Raw genomic sequence first — 15,840 nt, 5'->3', positions numbered from 1 at the left:
TGATGTTGTGTTCCATCACATGGACGGTTTGGATCAACCTATAACCCGTTATAGATCGGAGGGTTCGGATCAACCTATGAAAATTATTTTTGGGGCACAACCTATGTAGGCAGTGGCCCATCTAATGGACGGTTTGGATCATCCTATGGTACGGGCCATACCGTACATTTTAATAAAGTGAGGAGTGTGATCATCAAAATAAGGTAAGTAATGCCATTATAAAATATGGAAGTGAGGACATTAGCATTATATATAATTTGAAACCATCGTTGTTACTTGGATGTTCCCACGTGGGTTGGGTTCAACCCGAACACGAATTTGAGTTGGGTCGGGTTAAGCTTTTTCGCAAATTGGGTTGGGTTGGGTTAGGAAAATCAACCCGAATTGGCAATCGGATATGGTCGGGTTGGGCTGTTGGGCAACTCGATCCGACCCGAAACCTGAATTTGGGTTCCATCTGAAGAAATTTTGTATATGTGTTTTTCTTTTTCAACATTGAAATAGTCTCCACAACCATAGACAGCTTATGCCCTCAAATTCCAACACATCTAATTGAAAAATACCTCCAATGCCCTCAAATTCCCACGACATGTCTCTGCTCACTTCTTTTTCTTCTCTTCTATGAAGATTTTTTCGATCTTAGTTTCCAGTTTCTTTCGTTACTTTCGTACCCTCTCCTCCACGCATCCATGTCCACCGTCTCTCTCTCTCTCTCTCTCTCCAAATTTCTCTTGAAACCCTTCATGATTTCGACTCTCGCCATCATTTTCTGGCGGAGATCTTCCAAGGCATTCTCTCAAGATCCATAGCAGTTGTCTTCAGTTGGAAGCAGTTACCCTTTCCTGTATTTTAACCCCAGGTTTGTTTTGCTCAGAACTCTTCTACAACATTGCTATGATTTTCTGAATTTCCTTCCTAATATTCTGTTATTTAATATCATTTGAAGAATTAGAAGAATTAGATGTTCCCTCTCCTTCTCTCCCTATACACTCATCAGGTAGTTTCTTATTTTGTTTTTCAATTTCTTCCCATTTATTATTTCTAATGTTCAAGGGTTTTGTTGGGGGTTTTTCCCTTCCATTCTTTAGGCCCTTCTTGCTTTAGATTTTAATTTATTTCCTTCTCCCATTCTGAAGATTTTTGAGGTTATCATCTTCATTTTTTTATTAATTCTTTCTTTGAAAATTTGGATTTTAAGAGTATCATGACTCCAAAGTGGGTGTTTTTTTTTTTTTTGGACTTCAAATTGGAGACTTTCCCCAACGGTAAATCCTTAATTTATTTTTACACTAGAAACCCTTTTCTTTTAATTGTAGTTCTTTGTGTTATTATATTCGAAGAGAGGCTCTCTCATTCATGTCTTTGCTTCTTTGGGAGATATTTAATAAGCAGGCCAACTGTTTGAGGAATTGCCTGATAAGAGGATGACCTCATGGATGCATTTATCACCTCATGGACCCCCTTTCTCCATGGCTGTTCCCATTTATGCAGGCATGCAAGAGTCATTCGAACTGTTTTTTGGGTCTTTAGGGGGTTATTTAGTAAGCATGCCAAGTGTTTGAGGAATTGCCTGGTAAGAACATCACCTCATTGAAGCATTTATCACCTCATGGACTCCATTTCTCCACAAGCCACGTACTGGGAATCTGTGGCATTTTTTTAGAAATGATGTTTACAATCCCATGTTTTAGTAATGGAACTCTTTTGTTTTACACTGTTCTAATTAGCTATTGGAATCCTTAAAATGCTATTAAATGTTCTTTTTTTCATGTTCCTTCCAATTATCCCCTGCACATCATTGCCAAATTATTTGATATGTAATGTTATTGTGGGTACACAGTACACACTTTGTTATTTAGGTTTCAATGTCGTCCTGTAGCTTGCCTGGCATATGTTTCATTGTTATATTTTTGTTCAATTTATGTGCACACTATATGTATGACAAAATGATTTGACGGTTGCATATAGAATTCCACTACCTACATTTTACTTCTTAGCGGAACTTGACTTGCTCAACACTAAGATCTCTGTTTTATTTTTGGGATTTCAATGTTTCTCATGGAAGAAAGATCCTCCTATGAGATGCTATGTCGAATCTCTTTCTTCTTCTCGTTCCTACACAGTGTCCTGTGGTTTGATCATACTTGGAATGGGAGTGTGATTCTTTATTTCGTGTGCATGTCCTTTATGCATCTCATGTTTAAATTTCTTTATTTTCTTTTGCAACAATTTCTGTTTCTAAACATTGGATCTTTTTTTTCCCTCAGCATGCAGTGTGGATCCTGATCTTGGGTCTTTTATTTTCATTTTTAGGAAATTCGAAATTTGCCATCTTAATGTATTTTTTGTTCCAATAATCAGTTTCAGATTCAATTAATTTGCAATAGCTAAAGTTTTGTGTACAATTCTTTATCTCTATGTTTTGCAATGAGAATGATGCATTAATACCAATTTCAAACAATGAAGAGAGCTTCCATGTTACCATAGTAGAGGTAATAAATTTTTTTAGTTGATCTTATTTCTCAAATACTTGCGGTTCATAGGTACTAAATTTTATGACATTCCTTTTCCATTTCTTTGGATCGCCTCTTACAGGTGAGTACCACTGGCAATAATCGTGGGACTTTCAGGTTTCTATAGACTATTAAGGAATTACCCACTATCAGTAACTGCAGGCACTTCTCATTGGCACTCCAAGTTAGAGAAGAAGATAATCTTATCTTATAGTTATGTAAATTTTATTTCAATTGTACCGTTACTAAGAGTGAACATGATTTCATTGTGGGGATGATAAATGAACCTGGAATTTATTATACGTACATTGCTATTCAATTTAGGTTTTAATACGCTTAATATCCACCATTGTATCCTTCTCTGTTTTGTGTTTTTGGGCTTTTGAAACTTTGTTTGAAGCCATACGTAAATCTAACACAATTTTCACTAATCAATATGTAAATTCTGTTACATGAGCAATTTGAATCATAAATGACTTCCTTTGAGTTATTGTTTACATGTTCCAGTCTAATTCCCGCCACAGGAGACTGAAGGAAGACTCAATTATTAGGGATTTTGTCCTTGGGATAGTTCAGTTCACTCCTAAAGATGGAATTCTTGCAAATGTCTTCTGTTTATTTTTCTTTACTTCTCATTTACCTGTATCTTTTTCTCTCAATCCACATTTCACAAATGAAAATTGGATATGCATTGAACATGATATTGGAAGCAGTCAATTGGATTTGCTTTGAAAATTCAACTCCCCTTATTGGCCTTTCTTTGTAAACTGTGGAAATGAGCTTGATTGTCTGCATTGTTTACATGGAATTTTATTTTGGTTTTATATTTTCAAGCAATTGGTATGCTGCTTTTTGGTGTCTATTTCTATAATTCGGGTTTTCTAATCTTTTGGATGTTCTGTAATGGAGGATATTATCGGAAAACTAATAGTTTCTATTGGATTTTTTTTTGACATTCTCATGAAGAAATGTGCATAGTAGTATAATGGTAGTTGGGATGCTCCTTACCTCTTACAAATTCAACTTGTATCTTTTTTTTTCTCTCCGTCCCGTGCATTGCACGGGGTGTTTTACTAGTGTGTGTGTGTGTGTGTGTGTTTAGGTTCTTCACACACGCACACACACACACACACACACACACACACACACACACACACACACAGAGAGAGAGAGAGAGAGAGAGAGAGAGAGAGAGAGAGAGAGAGAGAGAGAGAGAGAGAGAGTTCCTGCGCTCGAGCGCAGCTAAGCTTAGCTGCGCTCGAGCACAGAAACAGGGTGGGGCCACATTTTGCGTGGGATCCAAAGCATTCATTTGATGGGCCCTTTCATGGGTAGGGTGTCCACCAAAAATTAGCTCCATTGGATCACCTTAGGGTGTCCATTTGTGCGGCAAAAAACGAACAGATTTGTGGACAAACAGTATCTGTCCATTTTTGGCCCCACAAATGGACACCCATTAGTGATCCAATGGAGCTGATTTTCTGTTTGTAGCCCCCCCCCCCTCCATGATGGGGCCTTCCAAATGAATGGTTAGGATCACCCACCCCACCTCTGTTTCTGTGCTCGAACGCAGCTAAGCCTAGCTGCGCTCGAGCACAAAAACTCTCTCTCTCTCTCTCTCTCTCTCTATATATATATATATATATATATATATATATATAGAGAGAGAGAGAGAGAGAGAGAGAGAGAGAGAGTTAGAGAGCAATGATAGATACAAGGGAGCCCTTGCATAAAGAGCCAAAAAAGGGCTGTGGATTGGATCCACGTCATCAAATGTAACTGATTTTACTTTTTCAACCAATTTTAAATTGTAACTGAAAATGACGTGGATCCAATCCAGAGCCCTTTTTGGGCTCTTTATGCAAGGGCTCCCATGTATCTATCATTGCTCACATATATGGAGGCTCAAGTTCCGGGAGTTTCTGTTGCTCTGCTGAAGCTCTAGCTGCATTGCACTACTCTCTCGTATTTTTTTATTTATCTTGATGTGAATTTGCCTGAACTGTTCTTCATGGAAGAAGTTAGAACACATAAAATAAAATATAGGAGTATTTGCACAAACAGTCTCCTACTTTGCTTTATTTGCAAAAGCAGTCTACTTCTAGTTTGAACATTTACAAATGAAGTTATCACATATGAGTGAATTGTCTGTTCAACATTGAACCATTCAAGTAGAAGAATCAAACGGTCACAATAAGATGGAAGGTTTTCATCATCACACCGGCATATGCCCACCTAAATATGGTAAGGGACATGGCTCTTGTTAGAGATTTTGATTAATTTCGTGTAACCGTGTGCCCGCCAACTTCTCTAGATCTCAAATATTGTAGATATTCCTGTCTGTAGTTATCCTTATCTCTAGCTTGTATATAATTAGCTTGTGTATCTTTTTGTTTTACTTTTCCCATCTTCTAATAAGGGAATCCAATCTTATTTGTTGTAATCTTTTATACATACCAGTTAGTAGAAAGGAGATGTGTAGCAAAGGTGGCAAATAGAATTGAGAAATTACAGAGGGATCTCCTATGGGAAGGTAAGGAGAGGGGTGAAAGATTAAAACATTTACTGAAGTGGGGTAAAGTATGCAAATCTAAAAGGCGAGGTGGGCTTGGCATTCGAAATATCCGTCTCACGAACACATCACTATTAGGTAAATGGCTTTGTCGCTTTGGGTGGACTTATGGCTGGGTAACATTCCTATTTTTGAGCAGTACCCGGATTTGTATCGGTGGTCAGAGGCAACAGGAAAGACTGTTTTTTGGGATATACAACTCAGAAGACATTTGAAGGATACCGAGATTGAGCAGTTTGTATCACTTATGCAAATTCTGTCATCATTCTATATTTTGAGAAATGAGGAGAACAAGTGGATATGGATGCCGGACCCGGAAGGAGGGAGGAATTGTACCAGAAAAGTTATTTTGAGAGATTTGAAGAAAACCCAGATTAGAAATTTGGCCTAGTTCAGATGGAATGTTTCCTTCCAATTCATTTATTGCTAGAGAAAGAGCAACGAGAGATGAAAGGTTCCCGAGTGATGGAGGGATGCTTCCTGTGAGATTGTTATGAGAAAGATACAGTTTAATTAGCTTCGACATAGACCCGAACTCGATGGGAATTTTGCCCGCGAGCTCATTGATACCCAAATGAATGACTTTGTTCTCTGAGCAGCGGTTCAAATTGGGAGGGATTTTCCCACTAAACAAATTTTCAGAAAGATTGAGATACCTCAGTCTGGACAAATGACTGATTTCTACTGGGATTTCGCCATGGAAGTTGTTGTTTGAAAGGATCATATTTCTAAGGAAGGTGAGATTTGTCACGGGAAGAGACAGAGAACCCACCAAGCTCTGTGAATTTAATTCCAAGACTGACCCTTTTATGGTGGCGAAGACTGCAAGTAACTCCATTCCAGTTGCAGAAATGGAGAGAATCATTCCATGAGCTCAAGAAATTGTGGGGATCACTGGGGATCATCCTTTTGATGGCTAGCAAGGCCAGACAATCTCTTTCGTTTCCTAATTGGGTGGTGGTGAAGGAAGATGATTCAGATTGTAATATGTTGATGGAGAAGATAAGGGTGAGAAGGGGAAGAAATGACCAAAGTGGCTTTGGGTTCTTCCTATTTGGAAGCTCAAGTTCCAGGGAGTTCTTGATTGCATTCCCAGCTCTTTTCTTGATGTTGATTTGCCTGACCTGTTCTTTATGAAAGAACTTAAAAGTTAAAAAACACAGACAAAATAAGAAGATAATTGGTCAATGGGGAATGATCCCTTTGAAAAGAAGAAAATAAAAATGAGGAATGCTAGACTGAAGGGAGCCCTTGCAATAATGAGATGAAAGGGCTCCCCCATTGGCTGCACATCACTCTAAAGTGTAAAAGTCAACAAATGTCAAATGCACTTCGTGAGGTGCAGCCAATGGGGGAAGACACGGCCTACAAATTCAAGACTTTGTTAAATAAAGTGAGCCAATTTGAGTCAATTTGGCCTACAAATTCAAGACTTTGTTAAATAATTTTATATTGAAATAACTAAATTCTATATATTAGCATTGAATCCCATGAGAAACTACCCATCGAGTAATTCAACAAAACCAAGTTGAGTGGACTCAGTTCAATTTAAGAATCATTACCCATCGACTAATTACCTAGCTTGATTCAATGAGTTAAGCATGAAAACATGCAAGAGGAAGAATGCTATGGTGGACAATAAGATGGACGGGACTCTAGCTTTGTTTTTTGTTAGATCAAGTCAACTCAACCAATTTTCGAGTTCAGACATTAGTCCTATCCTATCATATCTATACTAGAACATTACCCATCACCTAATTGTACGATCCACTTGAATTGATTCAGATGAATTCATAGGTGACTTGCCAAGTTTAGAACCATGAGAATTTCTTGAGAGAATGGCAAAGAGAACCCCTTTCGATCCAATTGACAAGAATTGACTGCTCAACATGGCACCATACAAGTGGAAAAAATCTAACTTTCACAATGAGATGGATAGTTTTAATCGTCGCACTGACCCAGGCGACCTGTACCATGGACTTGTAAGTGTTGAGGGACAAGGCTCTTGTTAGATATTTTGATAGATTTCAACATCATTATATAACAAAATCAAAGGGACAGTGGAATTATCAGTTGGGGGTTGGGGCTGTACATTTATTGTGGTTGATTTGCAAAATTACAGATATTAGCATACTCATCTACCAACTGTGCCAAAAAGAAAATTTATAGCTTAATGGAATATTGGAAACAAAATATCCTCTTTTACGCCATACTTTACCATGCACATTGAAACATTTGAAATTAATTGAGGCTCCTTTTCATTCGACGCAAGTAACAAATAATTTACTCCCATTTTAAAGTGTAAAAATGGGCATAAAATTTGTTTTACACTCATTTTACGTCGAAAAAACAGAGCCAGGAAAAAATCCTGATGCTCCATTAAAGCTATTGGATCTTAGTCATGAGAGGGTCCACTCCCTATGTTCAGTGTGTTTGGTCTGTCGTACTAGCATTTCTTTTTAACAGTATCGGTCACTTCCAGAAAATTCACCATAAAATAATTGGTGGGATAAAAGATTATCAAGGTAAACTTTTCAACCTGTTTTGGTTTATCCTTAAAGGCTATGTTTCTTGAAATGTAAAATATGTCAAAACAAAATTCACACCCATTTTTACACTTAAAAATGACAGTAAAATTTGTTTTATGCTCATTTTACTTTGAATTATTTGAAATTTTATTGGAAATTTTGCTACTTGTTAGAAAGTTTAATGGAACTGGTTGTACAATATATCAGTACCAAGTTGAAAGTTTCAGTAGTTCAGTTACAAGAATCAAGAATTCATAGGCTTGAGACATGATAGGAGACATCTCAGAGCAATGTTAGGCTAAAATAAAAGAGAAACAGATTAGAGGTGCGTGTCGTAGGGTAAGAATTGCCCGTAATACAAGGATTTCCATGGGGACAACCCTTTGGGATCTTACCCCTTCTGGTTGTATGGGACATTTGGTTGCAGAGGAACTTGTGTACTTTTTAGGATACAAGCTCCCGCCCTAATTGGTTGGTGTAGAAAATCATGTTCAAAGTGCCAATTTGGGCATTGCAACACAAGCTTTTCGGGGTTATCAGAAACTGGACAATGATTTTGAAAGGAAAGCTCCTAAAATAAAGGCTACTGATGGAAAACCCCTCTTACAAATGCTCAAAAAATTTAATGTCGGAGGGTGCTCTCTAGGCCATTAATAGACTGAGAGACACCATTGTCTATATCAGTAAGAATTCAAGAAGATTGAGCTTGAATGAGGATGATGACATCAGAAAAGTATATGAAAATGTGAATGAAATTTTCTTCAGGGCTGCTACCTTAATGACAGTAGCAGTCATGCGCTTTGCATGAGTGGAGAAAGGTGAGAAGATTTTGAAGGAGTTGAATTCTATCTACTTTTTAGATTAAAGGTTTGAATATGTGATGGAGATGTGTGCATCATTCTAACTTTGAAGTCCATTGTTAGGTGATGGGATTTTCTTTAGTCATGGCAATGCAATCATATTGCAATTCTGTACAAACTTCGTATATGGATCTTATAGCATATGAGATTATTCAGGATTTCTTCTCTCTTTGTGGATCAACATAAAGGGCATGTTTGGTTACCATGAAAAAATAGTCCATAGAATATTCGTGCGTCAAACTGTAAAAGATGAGCTTAGGGTGGGGAGAAAATTGATCAGGGTCAAGTGAAGAGAGCATGAGAGAGAAATCACTACAAAACACTGAAAAATAATACATCACCTCAAATTGTTTTTTTCCCCTTTTTTTGTAGAGGCTTTTCATGCTCCCCCTAGTCCCATCCTCTCAAGTCTCTCCAGACTCCCATCTCTCCCAACTAGCCCCACTAATATTCCATAAGAGCCTACAAAAGTTGGTATTCAAAAGCTGCCCAAAACTATAAAGAGATGAGCTAGCTCAACATTTTCTTGGATTTTGAATTTTGTTTTTCTTACTGCCTCCCAACCTTTGTCAGCTTCAATCAGCCTCCAACCTATTTAAGGCTTGGCAATGTAGCAGATATACCTGCACTATTTAATATGACTCCATTCGTTCTGCTACCAGTCCCCACCGCCTGGTTTCACTAGTTTTCCTTTGATAGCTTTTCATTTTTTCCAATAATGTCAATCTCTATTGAATCCCCGAAATGTTATTCAGTCAGGAGAAAATTTCTGTGCGGCCATAGTGCCTTGCAGCAGCAGAGTATTCCTTCCTGTTGATCTTGAATCCAGTTTCCTGCAGCTTGTGAGTACAGATTGTATCCATGATGGTTGATGTATTAATCTTGATGGAAAAAATGGTGTTTTATGAATAATAAGGGGATTCTCTACATTATAACGTTGATCTCTTATTGTCCTCTCCTCTCCGTTGAATGGCGAAATTGGGTTCCTTTTTTTTGGTACTGTAACTAAATTTGGGGAAAGATGATTAGCACACTCTTGTTGCTAGAATTCTCGAATGAGTAAGGATCTTACAGAGTTTTAATTTTGGGTTCTAGAAATATGAAAACAAGAATTCTCAGAAATGATTGATCTCACAAAGTATTATTTTTTGGCCTACTGAAACAATTCTTGGGCCATCCAATCCACGTTAAAAGATCCATTAGTACGGTTAGATTGAAGAATCAAGAATTCTTCTGCTTCAGACACAGGTGACATCTCCACGTGATCTCAGCATTCATGGATCCTATTGCACTTATGGTCCTAGAAAACTATCAACAGCTAAACAAAAGTGTTAAATAAAGTTGAGCCCCATTATTAAAAAATAGAAATGCTGACATAATTTCCATTTATATGTATATAGCAAAAATTAACACCTGCATCTCACAGGAGGCAATTACATACCAATTAAGGGACGAGAACGCCAAAAATTTTCAGGATACTAGCAAATAACAAGCATACTCATAGGTGAAAGCTCCAACATAAAGAGACTTTTATCACTTTCCTTGCACTGAGTACTAACAGTGATATCAATGTACTTTATGTAGTCTCTCACCATGGAACCCTACTCCCAGAAAGATCTCTCTAATTACATTCATTTCTGATGCAACATCGGTCATATTCATTCTCTCTCTTGGCGATTCTGCAGAACACACAACTCCGATTCTAAGTACTGACACCAAGCACTCCTGCATTCTAAGTCTCTTGTCAAAGCCATTCTTGGTTTTTGTGGGTTGCTCATCGTCATCTTTTGCATCTTCATCCTCCAAAAGTAATAGTGGGTCAACAATCTCCATCACTCCTGCAGGCAAAGCCATCTTAGTGAACTTACGAAGATTCAGACCATCCTTAAACATGTCATCAGTAGGTCTCTTTCCTGTAAACATCTCCAATAGAAAGATCCCATAACTATACACATCCCCAATTGTAGAAGTTTGGCCACCTCCTCCGTATTCTGCGGTTCACAAATCCCTTCTAATTATAATCATCAAGAAATCAACTAAAGACTAAAAGAAAGTTGGAGATTTGATTTTTGAGACAACATGGAGAAAACTATTCTCAATGAAACAGCAAGGGAAAGTTGGATTGTTCTTCAAATTTAGAAACCTTGGAAGCACAAAAGTTGTGCAAGGATGGAAAAACATTGAGAGAACAAGGTATGGCCTAAAGCAAACATGAACTACGGGACCAAGAAGTACAGGATGACGACAGCAAAATGTGATATAGATAGCCAGTCAATGAAGGGATGGCCGGGGTTCCATGATGGCTAAATACAATTTAAGAAAGGTAAACAAAAATAAAACTGAATATAAAAAATATTTAGTCATAGCATCTCCATAAATCCTTCGATAACTTTAGCTTCTTATCTCTCAATCGGTCTCTCTCTCTCTCTCTCTTGAATTGTAGTGGTAAGAAATGTTTAAAAATTTATCGGCTGATTAATCTGATTGCAACTTTGGGTAAATTTAAGCTTCATCCTAGGTCCTTACTCTATCTAAAACCATTAGAAGTTTCAAGCACAAATCTAAAAATTTAATAAACATAGACCATTAATGAAGATGTTACCTGGGGCAATATACCCAATAGATCCTTTCAACCCAATTGAGCTAATTTGATTTCGAGAGAATTTATTGGCCATTTCTGAAAGGAACCTTGATAATCCGAAATCACCCACATGAGCAACCATATCATCATCAAGAAGAATATTGCTTGGCTTAAGATCACAATGAACAATTGGTGTTCCGCATTGGTGGTGAAGATAATCCAATGCAGAAGCCACATCAATGGCTATGTCTAGTCTTTGAATAAACCTCAAATTCATCAGATTATGTTGCCCATCTTCTTTTGGACACAACCATTTCTCTAGACTTCCATTAGGCATGAACTCAAACACTATAGCTTTGAAATCATTTCCACTATAATCTACACTCGAGCAAGATGTTAAAACTTTTACAAGATTCCTATGCCGGGTGTTTCTCAAAGCTTCACATTCAGCAATGAAACTTCTACGAGCTCCGTGTTGTTCAAGGTTGAGTACCTTCACTGCAACAACAGTTCGATGGATACCCATAATTCCTTTATAGACAGAGCCATAACTCCCTGCACCAATCAAATTGGCTGAAGAGAAACCATCAGTTGCTTTAAGAAGCTCCGTGTAAGAAACCAGTGGATACACCTCCTCGGAGGAAAATGCAGAAGAAATATGTCTCGACTTCTTTATTTTATAAAGTGTGGCCATAAAGCACAATAGCAGCAGTAAAAACAACACTGAACTTGTGATTGTGATTATTACTCTGTCTGTAAAAGACCTTCCCTGTTTCTTAGAGGTTATTGTGGGGCAAGAGGGCAAGTGCAATATTTTTACTCCCCCACATAGCATTTTGTTTCCCTGGATCGATATTGCACTCACATTTCGAAAGGCCCCCTGTTGCGGTACTTCACCCTCCAAACCATTGAAAGATAGATTTAGATTCTCAAGAAATTGAAAGGTCTCTAGATATTTTGGAATCCGCCCTGACAAATTATTGCATGAAAGATCCAAGTCTTGAATACCTTTTAAATTACTTAAAGATGAAGGAATTGTTCCATCGAAGAAGTTGTTTCTCATGTGAAGGTATTCTAAGCTTTGGCAATCGCCTATTGTGTTGGGAATTTCACCTGACAATTTGTTTCCCGAAACGTAAAGTTGCTGAAGATTCTTCAAGTTACCCACTTCCAATGGTAAGGGGCCCGTCAATAAATTCTGAGCAACATCGAGTAAAATCGATAGGGAGGAAAGACCGATAACTTGTTTCGGAATTGTACCGTTAAGATTATTTCGACCGAGGTTCAAATCCACCAATTTCAAACAATTTCCAAGAGTCCATGGTATGCCTCCCGATAGCTCATTCCCTTCTAAATAGAGCGTATTAAATTGCATGGTGATGTTTCCGATTGACCATGGAATTTCTCCTGATAATTTGTTTTGTGACAGATCAAGATAATTCAGCTGCTGAAGCTTCCCAATACCAACAGGAATAGTACCTGTTAATAAATTTTGATTCATACTCAGAAGGGTTAAGTTGACAAGGTTCTCAATACCTGCAGGAATGGTTCCAGATATTCTGTTTTCTCCGACTGCTAACCGATCCAGCTGCATTGAGAGATTCGCTATGGATGCTGGAAGTAGGCCTCCAAAACGATTGACTTGCACGGTCAATGTTTTCAGCTCACTACAGTTGCTCAAAGTGCTGATAAAACTCAAGTCATCGGATTCGCCAAGCTCATTACCACCCAGACTTAGTATAGAAAGACCCTGTAACCTTCCTAGATTCATGGGTACTGGTCCACTCAAACCATTATGTGTGAACCAAATTTCTTCCAGTCTTGAAGCATTGGATAATGAGATTGGAATAGGTCCTGTAAATTGGTTCTTCGCCATAAAAAGAAGTTCCAGATTAGGAAGAGTGAAGCCCATGTTTTGTGGAAGGCTTCCATGAAGTTGGTTGGCCGTCACAGAAAACAGATAAAGAGAAGAGAGATTGTATATTGGGGGTGGAATCGTACCAGACAGTTTATTTATGGAGATTTGAAGAAAACCCAGATTTGATATTCGGCCTAGTTCAGCTGGAATGCTTCCTTCCAATTCATTCCTCGCCAGAGAAAGAACTTCGAGAGACGAAAGGTTCCCGAGTGATGGTGGGATGCTTTCTGTGAGATTGTTCTTGTAAAGACGCAGTTTAGCTAGCTTAAACAAAGAGCCGAGCTCGATGGGAATTTTTCCGGAGAGCTCATTAGTATTCAAATCAATGGCTCTGAGATTCGAGCAGCGGTTAAATTCGGAAGGAATTTTCCCACTAAACGAGTTTTCAGAAAGATTGATCCACCGCAGTCTGGACAAATGACCGATTTCTGCTGGGATTTCCCCATGAAAGTTGTTGTTTGTAAAGTTCATAAATCTGAGGAAGGTGAGGTTTGTCAGGTGAGGAGACAAGGAACCCACCAAGCTCTGGGAATTTAGGTCCAAGACTGTGACCCTTTGATGGTGGCGATGGGTGCAAGTAACTCCATTCCAGTTGCAGAAATGGAGAGAATCATTCCATGAGCTCAAGAAACCGTGGGGATCATCGGTGATGGTCTGCTTGAAGGCGAGCAAGGCGAGTCTATCGGTTTCATTTCCTGATTGGGGGGTGGAGATGGAAGATGATTGAGATTGTAATATGTTGATGAAGAAGATAATGGAGGGAATGAGAAGAAATGACCAGAGTAGCTTTAAGTTCGTCATATGTGGAAGCTCAATTCCATGAACGTTGGAAAAGCAGAACTACGTATTACTGTTGTCGATGAAATTAAGTAGTAGAAAATTCTCGGACTCTTGCAACCTTGCTTACATAGGCAGGGACTGTGGAAATATCACTTTCTATTCACTTGTTTTCCGGGAAAGGAAAAGAAAATGTTTCCCAGGAATCTGACGTGGCATTAGGAAAAGAAATCCAGGGAATCTCTGCAGGAAAGGTTTCCCTGGACTGTTTCTGGACTGTTCACTTGTGCAGGAAAAGCCAGAGAAACTGCTTGCCCTTTTTTTTGCACTAGTTTTCCGGGGAAACGAAATCCGTGTATTTTTTGTCGGAAATGAAATCCCTAAAAGGGGGGAAAATGGGCTTTTCCATGTCATTTTTTGACTTATTGCAGAAATTCCACATGTGTAATTCTATTTTCCCTGGAAAGCAAGTGAACATCAGAATTCTATCTTGTCAAGGTCTTGTCAAGGAAAAAATTGGCTGTTTTCCAGGGATTTGCTTTCCAGGGAACAAGTACACTAGGTATTAAGATACTCAACTACTAACGCTAAATATTGAGATACTCAACTACCAACTATAAGAAAGGATAAGAAATCGCATATTTTGATTCAAACAGCAAAAATGTCATATCAGGTTTTATTTCCATGCTTTCCAGGGAACAAGTACACTAGGTATTAAGATACTCAACTACTAACGCTAGATATTGAGATACTCAACTACCAACTGTAGGAAAGGATAAGAAATCGCATATTTTGATTCAAACAACAAAAATGTCATATCAGGTTTTATTTCCCTGCTTTCCAGGGAACAAGTACACTGGATATTAAGATACTCAACTACTAACGCTAGATATTGAGATACTCAACTACCAACTGTAGGAAAGGATAAGAAATCACATATTTTGTTCCAAACAACAAAAATGTCATATCAGGTTTTATTTCCCTGCTTTCCAGGGAACAAGTACACTGGATATTAAGATACTCAACTACTAACGCTAGATATTGAGATACTCAACTACCAACTGTAGGAAAGGATAAGAAATCACATATTTTGATTCAAACAACAAAAATGTCATATCAGGTTTTATTTCCCTGCTTTCCAGGGAACAAGTACACTGGATATTAAGATACTCAACTACTAACGCTAGATATTGAGATACTCAACTACCAACTGTAGGAAAGGATAAGAAATCACATATTTTGATTCAAACAACAAAAATGTCATATCAAGTTTTAATGATTTACTGGTAACACCAATAAATTGCAAAGCAAAACTAAAAACATTGTTTTGGAAATATGGTAAACTTTTCCAGAAAAATGAATTTGGTGAACTTACTACCTACACAAAATTTTCTAAAACAAAATATTTACCTTGGGATTTTTTATAACCATGGAATCTAAATAGTTAACTATAGAAGTTTAAAATGGAGAGAGGAGTTCCATTATTTAAAGAAAAAACATAGTACGGACTCATCTAACAACCCATAATCGGTGCAGTCGCCGTGCAGACATCTCTCTAGAATTCAGTGGAGTGTGGGCTGCTTTTGGAACACATTCTCCGCTAAAGAATAGGTCCCTCATTAATCCTTAGTTTGTCATTGCCATCAGTAGTGGCTTCTTAAAAAAATTGATTGGAAGAAAAAGGAAACTGGTTCACCAAGACGACAAGTGTCCTTAATCTTAAGTTAACACAGGCCCTTAAGAGGAAATGATTTGGGTGTGACTGACCCGCCAAGGTGGGGCCAGTTGGGCCACTAAAAGCTCACTAAGTCAAATATTGGGAATCAACTGGGTAGAACTCACCCCTAAAAGCTAGCTTTTAGAGGGAGGATGCCCATTCCCTTATAACCCATCCCCATCCACTTCACTTTACCGATGTGGGACTATTTGCTTTTGTGTGGAACTCCAACAATCTCCCCCTCCACGCGGAAGCAACGTGGACCATCTCGCCCTTCCACGCGGCGGCTACGTGGGAACCATGAGATCATCTCCGAGGGAATTCCACCGTTCTCGGAGGCACACCAGGGTTACCGAGATCTTCCCCGGAGTTAC

General features: G+C 38.3%; 1 protein-coding gene across 1 annotated transcript; it reads right to left on the bottom strand.

Annotated features, from left to right (window-relative positions):
- Window positions 1–9,841: 9,841 nt before the first annotated feature.
- Window positions 9,842–13,868, bottom strand: LOC143853252 (putative receptor-like protein kinase At3g47110). Its single transcript, XM_077362979.1, has 2 exons — window positions 11,076–13,868; window positions 9,842–10,464 (listed from the first exon to the last, which is right to left on the bottom strand). The coding sequence occupies exons 1-2, from the start codon at window positions 13,771–13,773 to the stop codon at window positions 10,040–10,042; spliced, it is 3,123 nt and encodes a 1,040-aa protein (XP_077219094.1). The 5' UTR covers window positions 13,774–13,868; the 3' UTR covers window positions 9,842–10,039.
- Between the last annotated feature and the right edge of the window lie 1,972 nt (window positions 13,869–15,840).

Source organism: Tasmannia lanceolata, unplaced genomic scaffold (assembly GCF_043159265.1).
Source record: "Tasmannia lanceolata isolate RefF3 unplaced genomic scaffold, GAP_Taslan_0.1 ptg000019l, whole genome shotgun sequence".
NCBI lineage: Eukaryota > Viridiplantae > Streptophyta > Magnoliopsida > Canellales > Winteraceae > Tasmannia > Tasmannia lanceolata.
The sequence above is the reverse complement of the archived record's forward strand: the minus strand, read 5'-3'. Positions and strand labels throughout refer to the sequence as shown.

Excerpts from the sequence above, each read along its gene's own strand:
- LOC143853252 (XM_077362979.1), bottom strand. The coding sequence starts at position 13,773 with ATGACGAACTTAAAGCTACTCTGGTCATTTCTTCTCATTCCCTCCATT. Across the intron at positions 10,465-11,075 it reads TATTGGGTATATTGCCCCAG|AATACGGAGGAGGTGGCCAA; the intron begins GTAACATCTTCA and ends TGTGAACCGCAG.